Raw genomic sequence first — 19,732 nt, forward strand, 5'->3', positions numbered from 1 at the left:
TTTGTCCCATGAATACGCTTAGCTCCACCTTGGGAAGCCTCCTTCTTTCCCTGTGCGCTTTCTCCTGCCCACCTACTCAGCCTCCAGCTCAATGTAGGCAACACCTCCCTTTGGACGCACTCCCTGTCTCTTCTTTTCTCTGCCCCCAGGCTGGGATGGGAGCTCCTCTCATAGCATCTTCTCTATAGTGAGAATTCTAAAGATGAATTCTAAGCTGGGCCCCCCAACTCCTGCCCCCCTGACATATAGACCTGTATAACCTCCTCCCTTGAGTGTGAGCCAAACCCAGGGAAAGGGATGGAATATTGTTCCCATGGATTACGTGATACAACAGACTGCAGAGTCTCCTGCTGGCTTGGAAGACGTAAGCTGCCAGGCTGTAAGAAAACCACAAGGCTAAGACCTAGGGGTGGCCTCTTATTGCTCAGAAGGACCTCAACCCAAAAGCCAGCAAGGAAATGGGGACCTCAGTCCTAGCATGAGTTCTGCCAAAAGCCAAATGAGCTGGGAAGTGGACCCAGACTCCCATGAGATCACAGCCCCAGCCAACACCTGGATTGCAGTCCTGAGAGCCAAATAGGGGATCCTGCCAGCCCGTATCCAGACTCCTGATCCCCCAAACTGGAAGATACTAAGTGTGTGTTTAAGCTGCTCCATCTGTGGTTGTTTGTTCTACAACAATAGATAACACACACACCGTCTGAGCCATGAATACGCTATACACTCCTTGAAGGCAAACATGGCGTCTTCTCATAAATATCCCCAGCTTCACAAAAGCCTGGTACAACACAGCAGTAGATGCCGACACAATATTTGCTGAGTGGTCACACGAGTTTTGGACATTAGGAAACGGAGGCCATAGGAAGGGAAAATCTTGCTTGAGGTCACACGGTAGGTCCGGACAGAGCTGGTACAAGGACCTCTCTGCTCTCCTCTTGAGTCCCAGTTCATCTCTACCTGCCACCTGTTATGCTCAGCAAGTTCTGTGTATTTCTGCACAGGAGCCCTGAGCCTGTTAATCTCCAGGAAACACCCAACCAATGGAGCCACTTAATTCCATAAGCAAGCATTCGCCAACACACAGTGGCACTCCCACAGTGAGGAGCCTGCTTCCATAAGCCACACTGAACTCGACTCATTCCAGATGTCTCTCGATGCCAGGTTCCGCTCACTCACTCCTTGGACTATGTGTGAACCTTCTCATGTCTGAGTGCTTACCCCTTCATTGGCTTGTACAGTCTTCAATCAGTCCCAACTAATAACAACTGACATTTATTGAACACCTAACAAGTGTGCCAAGTACTGTTTTAACTCCTTTAATCCTGACAACAGGCATTAACTCCTTTCATACTGAAAACAACCCCATGGAGTCTCATCCATAGGCTGGACAGGCATCTCCAAGGTGACTCAAAGACAGAGTGAGCCAATCAAATTCCCTTCCCAACTGTGGGAGGTGAGGGCGAATGATATGAAGTAGGCTGGGGCTAGGGAGCCACCGTGAGCCATGTGTAAATCAAAGAGAAAGCTGATCACTCGAGGTGGGAAGGAGACACATAGGACACCCAGGCAAAGAAAAGTATAGCCTTGAATGCGTGACCTCAGGACTCTGAACCCATATACCTCCTGGCAGCCAGAGAGAGAGATTTTCAAAAACCTAACCTGGATCATATAACTTGGTATAAATGTCTTCACTAAGTTCTCACCACCCTTAGGATAAAATCTGAATATTTTGTGAGTTTCTAATGTTCTATAATCTTACTCTCATGCCACTTTCCTGCTAGGCTTCAGCCACTGCTCTTCTATCACGTTTTTGAATGTTGCAAGACCCTTCTCACCACAGGGCCTTTACACTCGCTATTTTATCCACCTGGAAACGTTTTTCTTTCAGCAACCCACATACCTGCCTCCTTTTCTCATCCTTTAGATCCCTGCAGAAATGTCCCGTCCTTATAAAGATTTCCCCTGACCACATCACTTAAAGAAGGTCCCTCTCTTATCATAGTTATTATCAATCTCTTTTCCTTCCAAGCACGTATCACAATTATAATCATTTTACTCAACTATTTTTTGCTATTTATGCCACTATCCCCACATTCTCAACCCTGGCTGCACATCTCAAACTTAAAACAATGCAAGGTCTCTACCACACAAATATTCTTACTTAAATGGTGTGCAACAGAGCTTGAAGGTGAATTTAAGAGCTCCCCACATGATTCAATTTGTCCCCAGCCAAGGTTGAGAATCAGTGCATTAGAGTGTAAGCCACATAAGGGTGGAATCACGTCAGTACTTCCTGATAAGGGGTTGATGGATGTTTGCTGCATCAATCCACTAAGGAAAAGAAACAGCAATTGTTTTCCAGCAGTGATAGTGGTTCCAGAATATGTGTTTCCCTATAACACACCCCTTCTTCCTTCAGGTAGTCTGAGTAGACCACTGTTCTTCTTACTCTATCCTCAAAACCACCACCCTCACCGGAAGACAAGAGCCCTTGGGTTTCAGGGCTGGAGAGGGCTGTGACCTGAGCCTAAGCCTGTGAAGCCATCTCTCCCTTCTCCGTATGACTGGGTATAGAGCTGCAGGGAGGGCCCTGTGGGGAAGGCAGGGCCCATCTGCATACCTGTCCATGGAGAGCTGAGCGACCAGGGTGACATCCGTGTTGTCTGAAGCGGGGTCATACTCATAGTGTAAGAAGTACAGGTGGGTTCGGTGGACAGTGAATCGTTCTCGCCGGAACTCATAACACAGGTCATCCTCATCCAGCTCAGAGAGCTGCTTCTGGAGCTGAAAGATAGAAGAAAGGGGTATGGGACCAGAAAGGGAAGCCCCAAGGAGCCAGGAGCCTGCCCTTGCCTGAGGTGGTTACTCATTAGACGTTGTTGATGGGTCACACATAGAAAGACAGGATCACTGTTTTTAGTTTCCTTGGCAATTTAATTTTATAAAGGCCATGATGAAGAAATGAAGGCCATGAAGATCTCACGATCTGAGAAACAAGCCTCTCTCAGCTGAGAATGATGGTGGTTATCTTCAACAAACATATAAGCAACCACAAACTTCTTATAAACAGAAAAATGTTTTGGTAGATGACCTAGTACAACAATTTCAGATAACAGGGCAGAATGTACTGAAATCCAAATGCAGCAGTGCCTTTGTGTGAGCTGATGCTTTTCTCCTGCCTAGAGCTACAGACTTCAATCTCTATACCAGCTATTGTGAGAGAAAAGCAAAACCAACCCCCAAACAAAATTTAAAAATCTGTTTCTTTCATTTTATCCAAGTTTAATCAGAGTCTTGGCATCCACTCTTCTTTCTTCTTTCTAACTCTCAGGAAGTCGTGCTCTCTTAATCTGCCTGTAGAAGTTCTTAGCTCTACTTGCCTTCCAAATCCAGCATGTAAGAGCAGGCTGACCTGCCAATAGGGAACCAAAGACTTAGCATCTAACATTGACAGATGCAGACGCACAATATCCAGATTTGTCTGAGGATGCACAATTGCCTGACACACAACCATGTCATGCCAATCCCACCATGTCCCTCCCAGGCAAGGGTGACTGTGTCTACTTCATTGACGAAGATTTGCAATGAAAAGTAAAAGAACTTCAGCAGGGATAGAAATTAGATCAGTGGACGTGTGGGGGCAGAGTAGATGGACTGGGCAGAAGCAGGAGAGAAGCTTTTTGGGGGATGGAAATGCAGGACACTTTGTCTGTGAGACCCTAGCTGGCCCTGCCAGGTAGATCTGGGTCCACTTCTCTGTGCCCCAAGAGCACTTGATTCATAACTCCGCTAAAGCACTCATTAGTTTGAACCGAAATTAATCAAGGGTAACTTCCGTGGCGCCATGGTGACACTTTACCATTGCCCTTAGCACTGTGCCCATTGCATGACAGGTGCTTAATATTCATGTGCTGCACACATGAGAAATGTTTGCTGCACATACACTGTAATCATTGTGCATTAAGGCCTGTCCTTCTAATTTTCCTTCCATATCCTCTAATGTTATACATAGAAGGTGATCCTTCTTAAGCCCTTTATTTGCTCCTGTATTTGCAGTTCAAGGGTCTGTAATGGCTGAAAACGTTTTGGACAGCAAACAAGCATGCACCGGGCTCTCTGCAAGGTGGCGGGTGCATGTGATCCCTTGGAGCCCTCCAATGAGGCATGTACAGCCTCATCTGACAGATGAAAAGCAGTTTCGAGATCTTGAGGTCACTCAGGGAGGTTGAACCTGGGTCTGCCACCAAGCTGCCTCTCCGGGAAGGATGCTCACTCAGCCTTGGGTCAAGAAGCAGACGCAGCACAGTGGCCAAGGCTACTGGTTCTATCCCACTCACACCTCTACAATCTTGGGTGAGCTGCTTAACCCTTCTGAGCTTCCACTTCCTCAACTGTAAAATGGGGTTGATAATAGTAACTACCCCAGGGGGCTGTAGGAGGACTCCAAGAGATCCTGCATATGCAGAGTACAGTGTTTGGAGGGAAGTAAAGACACAGCCAACGCTGTCTATTACCAAGGTTGTTATCACAGTTAGGAAAGGGAGACACGTGGGTGGATGCTTTCCATCCTCAACCACCACCTGAAGGAGACAGTACAGGGAGGGCAGGGGAGGCAGGGGCTGGGTGAGCCTGGATAGCACTTCTGTCAAACACAGTCCCTACCTCCTCCTCCTTGAGGAACCCAAATATACCTAGAAACCACAGTGTCACCCCCCAAGAGGAAACTTAACCAATTCATATCCTCCTCCTCTCCCACCCACACTGCAAAAGAACACAAGCAATTATTCCCTTTCAGAGAATATACATCTGCAAAGTTCTTTGCAAAAGCAGGGTTGTTTGGGGTGGGGGTGGGGGTTGATTTGTGTGGTGTTTTTTAATGTGTTGACAGGAGTGCATGGCTTCCGGTTCAGTGAAGACAGGTGTGGGGTCGCATGTGAGGATAGGTGTGGACATGTGTGTAAGGGTGGCCACACACGTGTGCATGGAGAAAAGCGTCTTTGATGAGCTTTAAAAAGAGAAGGTTATTTTGAAGGTTATTTTGAGAAAGGAAATTAGTGGGCAGAACATAAGAAATGCATGGGTGTATAGGGGTTTCTCTTTACTTATGCAGGCACATACCCTTGAGTTAGGGGCAAAAACCATCCCAAGGTAAATGGCTCCTCCAGGCAGGGGCTGTAGCCCATTCATCTCTGAATTTCCTGTACCTAGAACATCTAGAGCATCCTGAATGTTCACATAGTCTCTACTAGATGTACTCATAGCCATGTACTCAGGTTAAAAAAGGGAACAGTGACCAGTGACGCTTCCAGAACTCTCAAAGCATGGTCTGACCAAGTTGGGAGGGTCTACCAATAGTCCTGAGGGATAAGTAGCCTCTATGAACTTCATAGTAACAACAATGTGGTTCAGTGGCATCCATCCCTAGGTCACCTGTGGCCTAAGGGGTAGGGTCTAGGGAATACTGTTGCCTTCCTTGAGCTTTAATGTTCTATTCATTATCAACATGGTGGTCTGTACCTTTGCTCAGCTAACAGGAGTGAAACACCTGCTCTGGGCCAGGTGCGGTGCTAAATGTTTTCAGGTGGATTGTTTTATTAATTTAATCCTTTAGCACACATCCGTTTTACCAAGGAGGAAACTGAGGCTCAGAGGGTTTCAGTTATCTGCCAGTTACACAGCTAAGGAGCAGTCCAGACTGAGAATCCAGTCTGCAGACCTCACACCAGGGACATCTTCGCAGTGTGGTGACTCCTCTTCCAGGGGATAGATACAAGGATCAAGGGAGATGGTGGAAGACACAATCCTCCATGAAAAAGCAGGCCACAAAAATGCGTATGCAGTACGATCCCAATACAGCAAAAAGACAAACAAAAAGCCACACGGAAAACAGACAAAAGGGAACACATTACAATGTTAACTAAAGCTTTTCTCTCGACTGGTGGATTCACAGATGCATTTTATTAGCTTCTTTATACTTTTCTGTATTTAACAAATTCCCTGCAATTTTCTCAAAGGAACTAATGCATGTAAAAGTGCTTTATAAACTGTAAAGTGCTACACAAAACCTAAGCAATGTTATTATGATTCCATTATGTACCTTTCCAAATTCTAATCTAGGAATTCTTAGTGCTGACTGCATGGTTGATGTTATCTCAAGGGGAAGACTGGAACAGCTTAAAAACTGCTTAAAACTACCTTTTTTTCACCCAGGGTAGGCGTAATTTCTCCAGGGAGATGCTGGGCTGAAGGGAGGGCTTTCATTAACAGGGCCTGAATGCGCCCGCACTCCGTACTCTGGCCACGGGGGAAGGAGCAGGGGGCTCCTGACAAGCAAGTCACAGAAACAAAAGACAGATTTCTCCTGAGATAAAATGCATTTGCTAAATTGCTTCTTTGGGCAGCCAGCTGAGGCACAGGGAGATTTGGACTCAAGGGAAAATGGCCCTTTAAGCACTTTGCATTTATTTCTTCCCATCCTTAAAGACAGTGGCCTGGATTGACCTCTGAGCTGTCAGAGATGACGGCTGGTCATTCCTGAGGATTCAGAGGGGTTGCAAGTGCGTCCACGGCTCTGGCCTAATGGCCTTCTGTTCAAAGTCAGGCAAAACTACAGAGAGAGGTTATGGGGATAACCAGAAACTGAGACCTAATCTCTCTGACATCCATTTTCTATGTGACCTTGACCGAGTCATTTCCCCGATTCATAAGACCAAGAGTTTGGGCTTCATAAAAGAGCTCTCAAGGATCAAATGCTCACTAGGGTCAGCAAATGTGCTGGGAGCTTTGCAGACACTTTCTCTTTTAATACTCACACAGACTCCATGGGTTAGGGACAGCTGCTATCTATCTGCCTGTTTACAGATGAAAGCATTCATCATCTGAAGGGTATAGCCACTTGTTCAAGGTCACACAGTGAGTGGACGGAGCTGAGATATTACCTCCAGGTGTACTTCCTTTGAGTCCTTGTAAGTAATCAAGTCACTAAAATACCTTGTTAATCAATCTCTGGGACTCTTTCTAGTTCTAATGCTAGATAGTTCTGTGACTATAGGAGACTGAACACATGTATTCCCCACAGTGGCAGAGACCTTCTGCATTCATCAATATTCATGTTCTCTTCTCTTCCTGGGTGCACAACCAGGCTGTGTTCCCAACCTTCCTGCAGGTAAGCTAACTGCATGGCAAAGTCTGGTCAGTGGAATGTGGGCAGGTTCTGGCTACTCTGGGCACCACTTTCGAGGCTAACTTATGCACCTCTGTCAGAGAGAGCAAGGGCATCCAGTAGAGTTCAAGGCTCCACGGAGGGAAGAGCCACAAGATGGAAGGAGTCTGGGTCCCTAAACCTGGAAAAAACACACCGGCCAATCAAAAACATCCATTTGGACTTTCGTGAGTAATAAACAGCTAGCATGCTGAACCCATTTTACAATTGCTTGTGTTACTTTAACTAACAAGCCTACTTGCCTCTTCTAGCCACTGAGTGATGAAGACAGAATCCAACAGACCAAGTAAGAAGTCTATTCCTTCTTAGGACACTTCTCTTTCGGATGCCTTGGCAGCACAGGTGGAAATACCTGGTGGGTAAAATAACACTCCAGAATGTTGCTTTATACTTTCAACTTACTTTCGGTATTCTATGGCCTCGACACCCATGGCCTTATGTGTTCCTCTCAATCTCTGAATGAGACAGGTGGGGCTGCCCTATTGCCCTCAGGTGACTGATGAGGAAACCAGGGCCCCAGAGATTTGCTCCGAGAAGTTGGACTCTAACGCACGTCTCCTGAAACCTACCTCAAGGCTCTTCCCTGTGGTTTTCCGTGAAGCAATTAGGCTTTATCAAACCACACAGACAGGTAGAGAAAGATTACTAGCTCACACTGGCTGCCTGCAGTGTGTATGAATCAACGAAGTTCCAGGAACTCAAAACATCTACTAAGGAAAAAAACCCATGCACCACTTTCCTGTTTTTGTGGGATGGGAAAGGCATGGGTTTAGGTCTATTCAGGGAGTCTTCCCAGAACTCAGGCTCTGAGGAAATAATGAGGAAAAGGCCTGGTCTCCTCCCTCCCAGGTTATCAGTATTAATTCGTATGTGACACACACAATGAATAGGCGCTTATTATGCGCCAAGCTGTGTGCTAGGAATGGGGAATGAACCCATTTCTACATCTAAACTGTTCATAGGGTCTGGGTGGGGAAATAAATGAGCAAGTTAGCAATTACAATGCTGTGTATCCAAAATACCAACAAAGCCTAGTGTGTGTGTGTGTGTGGGGGGGTGGTGTGGGCATGTGCTGTGTGCCACGCTGCCCAAAGTTCCTCAGCTCTCTTATATTTAGTTCTCACTGAGCCTATCAGGCAGCACTCGTTATGATGCCCATTTAACAGAAGGGAAAACTGAGGCACAAAGAGTTTAAGTAAATGGCCTGAAATCTCATATTTAGTATTCCTAAGATTTTACATGTGGCAACCCTGCTCCGGAGCTGCCCTATTAGGTACGGCACCAGGAGCCAGCCAGTGGAGAAAAAGTCCAGGAGAAGAAGGCAGGGAGTTGCTGCAAAAGCACATGAGGGGAGGGGCACCTGAGCGGCTTACTCGGTTAAGCAGCCGACTTCGGCTCAGGTCATGATCTCATGGCTTGTGGGTTCAAGCTCCGCGTCGGGCTCTGTGCTGACGGCTCAGAGCCTGGAGCCTCTTTGGATTCTTAGTCTCCTGTGTCTCCCTCTCTCTCTGCCCCTCCCCTGCTTACATTCTGTCTCTCTTTCTGTCAAAAAGAAATACACATGGAAAAAAAAAAAAGCACATGAAGGGAGAGCACCTAGCACATTGGGACAGATCCCAGCCAGAGCCTTGGGGCGGGAAGGGGGGATGCGTGCAAGTTGGAGCCGGATGGGAACAAAGCAGATAGGCCACCATGGCGTGCCTAGCACCCAGACACATCCCCTGAGCACCAGGACCCCCTGGCTCCTCCTCTTCTCCCTGCCCCCGCCTCCCAGGCAAACACTGTGATCCTTCTGGGCTCCTCCAGAACGGAATATGCCCGTGGAAGGCCACCAGAGGCTGGCCTTGGGCAGCCTGTCTTAGGGCCCTAGTGCCATCCCCTCAAGGGCTCTTCTGCCCACCGCGTGAGCAAAGAGCTGGTGACCTGCGGCTCGCACGTGAGGGCAATAATGCATTCTGGTTTTTCCTCTGGGGTTTCTCTGGGATACAACTGTTTCCAGAGCCATCTGTTCCCCGGCCCTGCTGCGCAGATGGATGCTGTAAAGTGTTTATAGAATCCACTTATATATGTCTTATTTTTAACTTCTAATTGAGCCACGGTGATGCTGTGGTCTTTTCTTTTTGGTGGGCTTGGTATGAGGGAACGTGGCCCACACAGGCAGCCTGCCACCCTCGTAGGATGAGGGCGTTGAGTCTGGAAACCGTCCTTTCAGAGGCGAGGGGGCGCTCTCAGAGCAGCTGGAAGGGAAGGTGTCAGGACAAGCTTTCTGGCTAGTGCGCCGAACCTGGCCTCCTGTGGATGTGCAGCACTCCACACACCTTAAACCCATCAACCCGCACAACAGCCTGAGCTGGGCTTATTTATTATGGACCATTCTACAGGTAAGACCACTGAGGCCGTGGGAGGTGAGACTTATACCTAAAGCCCCATATCTAGTCTTCAGGCCAGTTGTTCTGATTTCGAGCACAGGGGTCCTTCCAGTACACCACAGTGCTTCCAGAGAAGGACTTATAATAGCTCATGTGTTTGCCAAAATTTACTGAACATACCAGGTGCCAGGCGGTCATTTATGGGCATGAAGATACACTGATGAATGAGACAGACAAAAATCCTTGCAGTCACAGAGCTTCCTGTCTAGTGGGGAGAGACATAATCAACAAAATAAAAAAGTCAAGATTATAATATATCTAGTGGTGACAAGTGCTGTGGGGAAAAATAAAGGCAGGAGCCCTGGGAGACAGGGATGCTGGAGTAGAGGGCAGGTACTACACTTGTAGATCGGGGAGTGTTTTAAATACTTATAGAAGGGCCACTCGGCTGTGGGTCAAGCTGCATATAGGTTCCAGCGCTGCCATCAACCTGTTGCATGATTTGATTCCTCGGACCCGCTACCTCCTTCTCCAGAAATGGAGACAGTAACTACCTTGCAGGGTTTGCCTAAGAGTAAGAAGTGGTGATAAGTAAAAACCATGAGGACAGTCACTGAATAACCTGCAGTTCTCATTATGTTCATTTTCTATACAGAGCTCCAACCACATGGGAATCACGGCCCTAGTTCATCACTCCTGAGTAAGACAGACCTGGTTTCCAATCATGGCCCCACCACTTAGGAGCTGTTTGACTTTGAGCAAGTAACTCATCCCTTCTGAGCTTTGCTTTCCTTATCTGTGAAATGTGACTCATAAAGGCTACCTCCCTCGACTGCAGTGAAGATTAAAGCTGCATTTCCCTTTCTGCAGGAAACCCCCAATTGGCAGAGGCTGCTAGAAAAAGCAGATAAAAGTCTTGAAGCCACACAGAGAGCTGTCCCCATTTAGGAGACACTAGAGTGACTAATGCCTGGCACAGGGAGACTCAACAGGCTCCAGCATCTCTTATGTCATCACTTGGAGACCGGTGCTGGTTTCCTGAAGCGCTGTCCTGGCGAGGATGCTGGGGATGGGGCTGAGCCCAAGTACAAAGAGAGGGGTCATTGATTAGTGATGTCTGCTGTGGACATGTGCTAAGGAAGCTCCAAGTCTGCAATGTCCATTGACTTACAATTCCACATAAAGGTGAAAACTCATCAGTGTCCAGTTTTTTGTTGTTTTTTCTTTTTTTGGCACATTGTGGATGTTTGCTATGTTTCATAATTTTTAAAAAAAATTTTTTTTAACGTTTATTTTTGAGACAGAGAGAGACAGAGCATGAACGGGGGAGGGGCAGAGAGACAGGGAGACACAGAATCGGAAGCAGGCTCCAGGCTCTGAGCCATCAGCCCAGAGCCCGACGTGGGGCTCGAACTCACGGACCGCGAGATCGTGACCTGAGCTGAAGTCGGACGCTTAACCGACTGAGCCACCCAGGCGCCCCAGCTATGTTTCATAATTTAACTTCTCACTCAATAATGTGTGATTCTTTTACTAGGGTCTTTCTGACTTACATATAATTGTTTTTACTTTTTTTCCTTCAGCTGCAGGGGAAGGATGAATGGGGAGGTGAGCCCAGAAAAGGTTGTTCTGAAGCTGATGAACTCAAAGTGACAGCTGTCAGAAAAGAATTTGCAGAATAAGCAGGAGAGTCTGAGGCCATTTCCTGCCAGGATAAACAGCATCCTCCTTCCTCTGGCCAATTCCTGCCTCCTCAGTCTAGTCAGTGCCGCCTTAGTCACTGAAAATTGTAAACTGAGGTTAGTATACTTTAGTTATTAAAGGAAGCACATGTACTTTACGAAGATTCCCATCCAAACTGATGAACACACCTGTATTCTAATGGTTCTGCATTTGAAAAGGTGAGCTTCCTTTATCTGGAAAATTCCCTTAGGTAGAACAAGGCACTCTTGATGATAAAACATCACTTTACAAATGCAATGCTTAGGGAGAGTTGCCTGTTTCTGAATCACCAATGTATGGAAACACGCCACCCTATCTGGTAGGCTGTCAGGGACAACAGGGGTGTATCCTTATTTTTCATTGCTCTAGAGGACAGGACTCAGAAGGGAAGGCTACACTCAACATAAGGAAGAACAGGTTAGCATCTGGAGCTTTCCAACAGTGGAGTAAGCTGTTGTAGGTGATGAGCTCCCTGTCTTTGGGAGGATTCCAACAGAGGCCAGATGCAAGCCTGTTAGAGTTGCTGTAGAAGGATTTTTGTGTGGATTAATCAGGGGTGGGGAGTATCTGTGATCATCCAACTGTGCTCTGAGGAGCCCCAGGGTTTCCTGGATACACTTGAGGGACGGGGTTGCTGAGGAAAAGGGAGGGAAATGCTAAGGTAAAGAATTCTGGACTCCACTGGAACTTCAGATAACAACCAATGACCACTGAATGCTTACTGCATTACATGAATTATTGGTTCCAGGGAGAGATGTTATGGGACAGGAGAGACTGTGTGTCCCATCGGCTGTTCATCTAAACCACAGATGGAACCTGCTCTTCAAAGCAAACCATCTTGTCCTCAAGCAAGAACCTCAAACACAGTCTAAAATGGGAGTCTGCTCCTTCCATCACATTGGGTTCTGAATGCATTTACTCTTTGGCAGCAAAGTCAGCCAAATGGGCTCTCCTTCTCACCCGGAATCTCCTACCTGGTGGGAAATCCATTTGGGATTGTTTGGCCCAGAGCAAAGGTGATAGTCCCCTGCTATGTTTTACAGCAAGGGCTCTAAGCAATGCTGTGTTCCTCTCTCTGCCAGGCCTGCCCGGGAAAAATGTTCATAAAATCTGAAAACCATTTGTGGAACAACAGATTTGGACTCAGAGGGATTTGGAATCGCAACTGGTGAAAAAATGCACCTCAGTGAATGCTGTGTTCCTGGTGCTGAGTCCCGTTTTTGGTGATTTAACATAAATTATGCATAAAACACTGTGACAAAGGCATCACTGTCCCCACTTGTCTGATGGTGAACTGAGGCTCGGAGGCCTCGCATGAATTCTCTGAGTCATATGTCCGCTGAATGAGTGATCTGTGATGAGGGAGCCCACTATCTTCTCATCACCGCCCCAGTGAAGAAATAATAGTGAATTCGTGTGGCTTTTTATGTTCTCACATTGCCTTCCTTTGCATGTGCCCTGTTGTGTTCACCTCTGGTCTCCACTGCCTGTGCTGTTCCCTCCTTCCCACCAAGTCTACTCTCTGTACCCCCTCATTCCTCCTTTTTTGGCCTTCAACTCTTACCTCCTCCAGGAAGGTTTCCCTGATGCACCTGCTCTCCTGTAGTGTATGGAATGGCCTTCTCGTGTACTATCGAAGCACAACCTTGCTCTGTCACTTCTCACACTGAAGAACGACCCCTGTGTGTCTGCATCCCTCACTAGAACAGGCTGTGATTTGCAACACTCCCCCTGGATCACTAGTCCTATGGCCGGTGACTGTCTGAACAACTATCTGCCCAGCAGATACTCCCTTTGGAGCCCTCTCCCCTCTGGGACCTGCAGTCCCATGAAGAGGTTCCCGACTTCATTTCTTCAAGAATGCACTTGTCAAAGCTCTACTAATGACCTCTTCCCACAGAGCTGGGAGTATCTGGCTTCCGCCCACATCCAAGATCTTACCCTTTCCTTCTGGCTGTGTTTGCCGGTGACACTTGACATGCTAGAGGGCCAGGGCTGGAACTCCCTACAGGGACGACTTTCCAGGGACACAATGTTACAGCCTCTCTCCTTGCCCCCACCCCTGCCACTGGGGGCGGGCTCAGCCAGAGGAACCTGGCAGCTGCAGGGCACAGGAACCTGTCCTCTTGACTTAGAGTGCTAGTTTTACTGCTCCCCTGTTCTGAGCTGTTCCCTCTGTCCCTGCTGCTGCTGCCCTAGGTCAGAGCCCCACCTCCACTTTTGCCTGGGATGTGGCAATGGTTTAACTGGCCTCCTAGCCTCCAACCTGTCCCTCTTATTGTATTCTCTATATGGAGCGATTTCTCTCAAACATAAATGTGACCTTGATTAAAGCCCTTTAGTGGGTCTTCACTACTGACAGGTCAGTCAAAACTCCTAAGCGCAGCCAAGGTCCCTCCGATCAGTTTCATTCTTCGTCACTGTCAACATGTCTGTGCTCCAGGACACCAGCTGTCAGCACGTTCTCTGTGAGGGCCCTGCTTTTTTATCCGCTCTGTCCTTTACCTGGGACTTCCTTCGTCTCTCTTATTTGTTCAAGTATTCCATAAATATTTGTTAAGTGCTTATGAGGTCCTTGCTTCTCTGCTAGAGGAAGGAGTCCCTAGAGGGCAACAAGACAAAGTCTCTAGAGGTCTTATATTCTGGTCTTCTATTAGGGAAAAAAGAAGAAGAAGAAAAAAGAAACAACTGTATGAACCAACTAATTGTGGACAGTAGCATGTGCTTGGATGAAAGGAAAATGGAGCACATCACAGACAGTGACTTGAAGCATTACTTAAGGTTAGGGGCAGGTCAAGGGGAGTTTCTGAGGACGCCACATCTGAGACACTTGGGCACCTGGAGGCAGGGTGTTCCAGGCAGAAGCGAAGCAAGCACAAAGGCCCTGCCTTGGGAAGGAGATTGGAGCAGAAGGAACAGAAGGAGATGGGTGTGGCTAGTGCACAGTCAAGGGCAGAGTGTTTGGGACAACAGCTGCAGCAAGCAATCGAGAGGGCTGTTCTCTCCTTCGAGGCCCTCCCTCTACTCGGAGAGACCACCCCCTTGGCAGTGCTAACACTTGTGCACAGCAAGTGACTTAATGTACAGGGACTGGGCCAGCCTCTGAGTTCAACCCCGGTGTCCTGCATGGTCTGGCAGACGGCTGGCATTCACACCTGCTTGTCGAGCAAATAAATGCGGTTACAGATTCTGAGAAGGACCACTGACGACTTCCCTACCCTGATGACTCACCAGGGGAAGCTGGTGGTAGGAGAACCAGGTGGGTCATTTATAAAGGGAGTCTCACCTCCTAAAACACAGAAGAGCGCACCTGGGGAACTCACTGATAGGGACAGCTAACTGATGGCTTCATCCTGCAAGGCTTTTTATTTGAGCCTCTTCTATGTAGGAAGAAACAAAGGCAAGAGAACAGTTTCCATTTAGTATTTGGGGACAAAAGTGCCGAATGGGCACTTAGATATTGACAATGATGGCAAATACTGATTAGAGAGTGGAAGGAAAAACCAGAAGAACACGGTGTCTGTCGAAACCTCTAAGTGCTTCCCAGAATCCAAGCCAGAGTTCAAGTGCTTAATGGTCTTCTTTCCTCTACTGCCAGTGGTAGGGAAGGGCAGACACTGACAAAGGCATGGGGTGATGCAGAGGAGGGCCAGAGCTTGAGGGGAGTCCACTGTGACTCAGGGGTCAAATACTAGAGGGCAGGGGGGCCTTGGGACCAGTTGTCCTGATAAAGGTCCAGCCGAGCACATCCTCCAGACCTTCCACACACACCCTCCCCTGCCACTGGGAGCCTAAAAGAATTCTCATGACATCCAAGATAAGAATATAAACAATAACAATAATAGTAACAAAACAAAATCCTGACTCTTTAGCCTTCCTACAACATCCTTCCAATCTGTCTCCTGCCTTCTTGCTGCTCAGCTTCTCGTGTTCTCCTCCTCCCCCTCCAGCCCCTGGCCACCCTGGCCATCCTTCAGGTCCTCTTGTGGGCCTGGCCTTACCCCAGGGCTTTTGCACTGGCTATTTCCCCCACCTGGAGTGTACTTCCTTTGCCCTTCCACCCCTGCTCCCCCAGCTTTACTGAAGTATAATTGACAGACAGAAAATTATACATAATGATAACAATTTGGTGACTTTGGACATACGCTACATTCATTCATGTATTTTCACTACAATCAAGGTAATAAAACAAATCTATCACCCCCAAAACCTTCTTAGATTTTGAGTGTGTGTGTATGTGTATGTGTGTGTTAAGAACACTTAACATGAGGTCTACCTCTTAAAATGTTTGAGTGCCCAATACTCTGTTAACTGTAAGCACTACATTGTACAGCAAGTCTCTGGGACTCATTCATGCTGTGCAACTAACTTTACACCCACTGAACAACGGCTCCCCACGGCCCCTCCCCCTGCCCCCTGGTAACCAACATTCTGTGGTCTACATCTCCAGCTTTTACTATTTTAGATGCATCTACATACATGAGGCATCATGCAGTATTTATCCTTCTGGGACTGACTTCCTTCACCTGGCATAATATCTGCCTGGTTCACCTACGTTGTCACAAATGCTAAGATTTCCTCTTATTTTTGAAGGCTGGACGATACTCTATCGTATATATACACTACATTCTATCCACTCGTCTGTCGACGGGCAGGTAGGTCATTTCCACCTCCGGCTGTCAAGAGTAATACCACAGTGACCATGGCAATGCAGACACTGCCTGGAGATCCTGATCCTGATTTCAATTCTTTTGGACACATCCCAGAGTGGGATTACTGGGTCATGGGACAGTTCTATTTGTAATTTCTTGAGGAACTGCCATACCGATTCCCACGGCAGCCACAGCATTGTACGTTCAACCAACCGTCCTGGTTCCTCCTCATCCCCAACAATTCTTGTTACCTTTTGCTCTTTGGGAATAGACATTCTAACAGGTGTGAGGAGGGGTCTCATTGTGGCTTTGATCCCTTGCTCTTCCATGACTGGCTCTTTCTTGTCACTCAGGTCTCAGATGGACCATCACCTCCTCAAAGAAGCCCTCCAGACCCTGCAAACCAGCGGAGTAGCCAGCTCGTCATTAATATGCTTAGTACTATGTAGTATTTCCCACTGGCTGATCATTTTTCCTGAATGTTCTTGTAGTTATCAACTATGTTTCCCCCATGAGAATATTAGCACAGTGAGAGCAAGGACCATCGTCCTTTTTTTTACCTATGAATACTCAGTGCTCAGCATAAGAAGGTCCTCAGTAAATGTTTGTCGACTGACTAAATGAACAAGTTACTTCTGTGTCTAATACTAAGGGTCAAGGCAAGGGAGGAAATATTTATTGAGCATCTAACATGGCAGATGCTGAACCAGGTGCTTCAAATGCAATTTTGTGCTTAGTCTCAAACACGCCTCTAAGGTTTTCGTCCCCATTTGGCGGTTGAGGAAACGGAAGCACAGAGAGGTCGAGTAACTTGCCAGAGGTCACATACTTGGTAACTGGAAGGGGTTAAGCCAAACCCAGGTCGGCCTGACCCTACATGCCCTGCTTTTTCCATGACAGCTTGCTGCTTCCCCCCCTTCCTGCTCCCCAGAACTTCAAGTCACTGTCAACTTCGCCCCTTGCTTGCTGTGCACAACCTGCTTAACCTCTCTGTGCCTCAACTTCTCAACTCTGATGGGGGGCGGGGAGATGTTTCTACAAACATCAAAGGAGACAGAACATATAAACGATTATAAACAGTGAAGAGACAGGAAAGTAGAGGTGTTAGCCATGCCACGTACCTAACACTCTCTTCACCTCTGCTAACCCTAAAGGAGCCAGCTACTTGTGCAAATCTTTGATGCCCCCCGGGCACTGACCACTGAAGCCTGGGTCTCCCCTGTGGCTGCCAGGTCCACAAGGACGTCAGAGTTTCCTGGCTATGGAGAGACACGGCATCTGTTGTTTCACTGGCGCTTGGCTCATCCTGATTCCTCTGCTTGGACACTCACTCCCGACCTCACCCCGTCCGGGCCAGGCACGGCCCTTCTACACCCACAGCAGCGGGGAGCACGGCAGGGATGTGCTGACTCACCTGCCTCCCCCACAGCCTGGGGCAAGGGTGGTGGCTTGTGTACCTCAGGGGCCCTGCCCCGCACCCCCAGGCCCCACGAGCCACTTACGTTTTCGCTGTTGACATCGGCTTCACTGGGGCAGCCGAACAGCTCTCGTCTCAGGAGGTTCCCGTCATACTCCAGGAAGGTCAGGTAGAGGTTGCGGAAAAACTCCACGTGCTTGTTCTTCACCCGCAGCTTCTTCGGGGAGTTCCAGTGAATGACCTGCCCGGGCGATGAGGGGCCGTCAGGCCGGGAGGACTGTGCAAAGACTCGGCTGGGCGCCGGGCTAAGCAGTGTTGGTGGCTTGTCCACTCACTCACTCACTCACTCACTCACCATCTATGGTACAGTGCTGAAGAGGAAGGGCACGAAGGCCAGACTGCCTGCTTTCAAATCCTGGCTCTGGTCTAGGTAGCTCCTTCATCTTGGACAAGTGACTTACTCTCTCTGTGCCTCAATTTCCATATCTGTGAAATGGGGAGAGCAACAGCTGCCGCCCGTGCCAGCATTTTAGCTTCTGTCTCTCAGCTCCAAGCTTGCTTTGTGATGCTGAGGCAGGGACTTTGCAAACCCTATTTCTGCCTTGCCAGCCGCCTCCCATTAGATGCTGCCAGCAGGGGCCGTGACAGGGAGACTGACTGACAATCTGGGAGAAGGAAAAAGGAATGTGGCCCTCCTGTTGCTTCCTGTTTCTGCAAGCATCACCCTACCTCCTTTATTTTTATTTTTATTTTGTCTTCAATGTTTATTTTTGAGAGGGAGACAAAGCATGAGCCGGGGAGTAGCAGAGAGAGGGGGACACAGGATCTGAAGCAGGCTCCAGGCTTGGAGCTGTCAGCACAGAGCCTGACGCGGGACTCAAACCCACAAACCGTGAGATCATGACCTGAGCCGAACTCCAACGCTCAACCGACTGAACCACCAGGGCGCCCCACCCCCCTCCTTTCTTCAAGGTGGCAGTGGCACATCCTCCCTTTAGCAGCAGCTAGAATCATTCTGCAGTTTTCCCAACACTGAGAACAAGTTTCCTCGTCTGCCCTGGAGCTGCCTGCTTTCCCCAGCCCAGGTCTGGGTTCCAGCCCCAAGCTGTAAGAATCCCCCCACCTCTCCCTCTGTTCCTTCAGCCCTGGGGGTGGTAATGGTTTCCTGCGAGTTTCTATTTTTACTTAGTTTACCAAATCAACACTTTATGTGTAGTTGCCATTTTTTAAAAATTAAATTCTCTGTTTAAATATTTGGTATGGTTCCTGCCTCCAGCCGGACTGAGGGATGCTCTGTCTCAGAGCTGCCTTCAACTCGTTAATACATGTAAAGCATGTAAGGAGTGTCTGGCCAAGTGTGAGCGCTCAATAAAGGCTGGCTAGTAAGTGCCAAGGTTGGGAGAGGGGCAGCGCCCCCTGCTGACAGTGCTCGCCCTTGGTTGGCTGGCGGTGGGCGGGAGAGGCATCCACAAACAGGACTCAGAATGTGACCATGGAGGGAGGGGCGTGGACAATGGGAGCTCTAGAAGAGGAGCTCCAGAGGTGCACCTGCTGGGGCCTGAAAGATGAAGCAGAGTTTCCTGGGAGGCAGGGGTGGGCACGGAGGGGATGGTGGTGGCACAGTCCAGCCAGAGGGAAGACGGTGGGAAATGAGAAGTCACGTGCTGCAGCCGGAGCCCAGGTGCTGGGTGGGGTGGGTGGGAGATGAGGCTGCAGAGGTGAGCAGGGTGCAGGGAGAGCCCGGCTCCACGGAGGCCATGCTCGGGGTGCAGGGAGAGCCGGCTCCATGGAAGCTCAGAACTCAGCTGTGGCACTGGAGATTTTACAGAGGAGGAAATTACTAACTCCATGTTTGAGTAGGATCCTCTGACTACTGGACAAGACATGAGTGGCAGGGTGGACAGGCAGCAAGTGATGCCAGTTAGGAGAATTTCCCAGCAGGCACAGCTCATGCTTTTGGCAGGGGGGACCCCTCACCATCAGCTTTGTATTTGTCGTCTTTTAATCCTTATGGTGACCTGAACAAGGAATGCAATTTTAAATGTTTTTTTAAATCTATCTGAGAGAGAGAGAGAGACAAAAAGAGAAAGAATCCCAACCAGGCTCCATGCTGTCAGTGCAGAGCCTGATGCGGGGCTGGGACCCACAAACCTCGAGATCATAACCTGAGCAGAAACCAAGAGTCCCAGATGCTTAACTGACTGAGCCACCCAGGCATCCCAGGAATGCAATTGTAAAGAAGAAACTGGAGAAGTGACTTGCCCAAGGCCACAGAGTTGGTAAACATGGGAGCCGGGATTCAAACCTAAGTCTGAATAAACCTGATTCCAAAGCCCACGTTCTTCTGTCC

The 19,732-nt window shown here is 48.4% G+C and overlaps 1 protein-coding gene across 1 annotated transcript in view; it reads right to left on the bottom strand.

Moving 5' to 3' along the window:
- Positions 1-19,732, bottom strand: part of LARGE1 (LARGE xylosyl- and glucuronyltransferase 1) — a 538,562-nt gene that overhangs the window by 39,430 nt on the left and 479,400 nt on the right. The window contains exons 10-11 of the mRNA XM_049627511.1: positions 17,468-17,623; positions 2,621-2,784 (exon numbers count right to left, since the gene is read on the bottom strand). Coding sequence (XP_049483468.1) covers positions 2,621-2,784; positions 17,468-17,623 — 320 coding nt within the window. The remainder of the gene's footprint in view (positions 1-2,620; positions 2,785-17,467; positions 17,624-19,732) is intronic.

This window comes from Panthera uncia, chromosome B4, assembly GCF_023721935.1.
Source record: "Panthera uncia isolate 11264 chromosome B4, Puncia_PCG_1.0, whole genome shotgun sequence".
Taxonomy (NCBI): domain Eukaryota; kingdom Metazoa; phylum Chordata; class Mammalia; order Carnivora; family Felidae; genus Panthera; species Panthera uncia.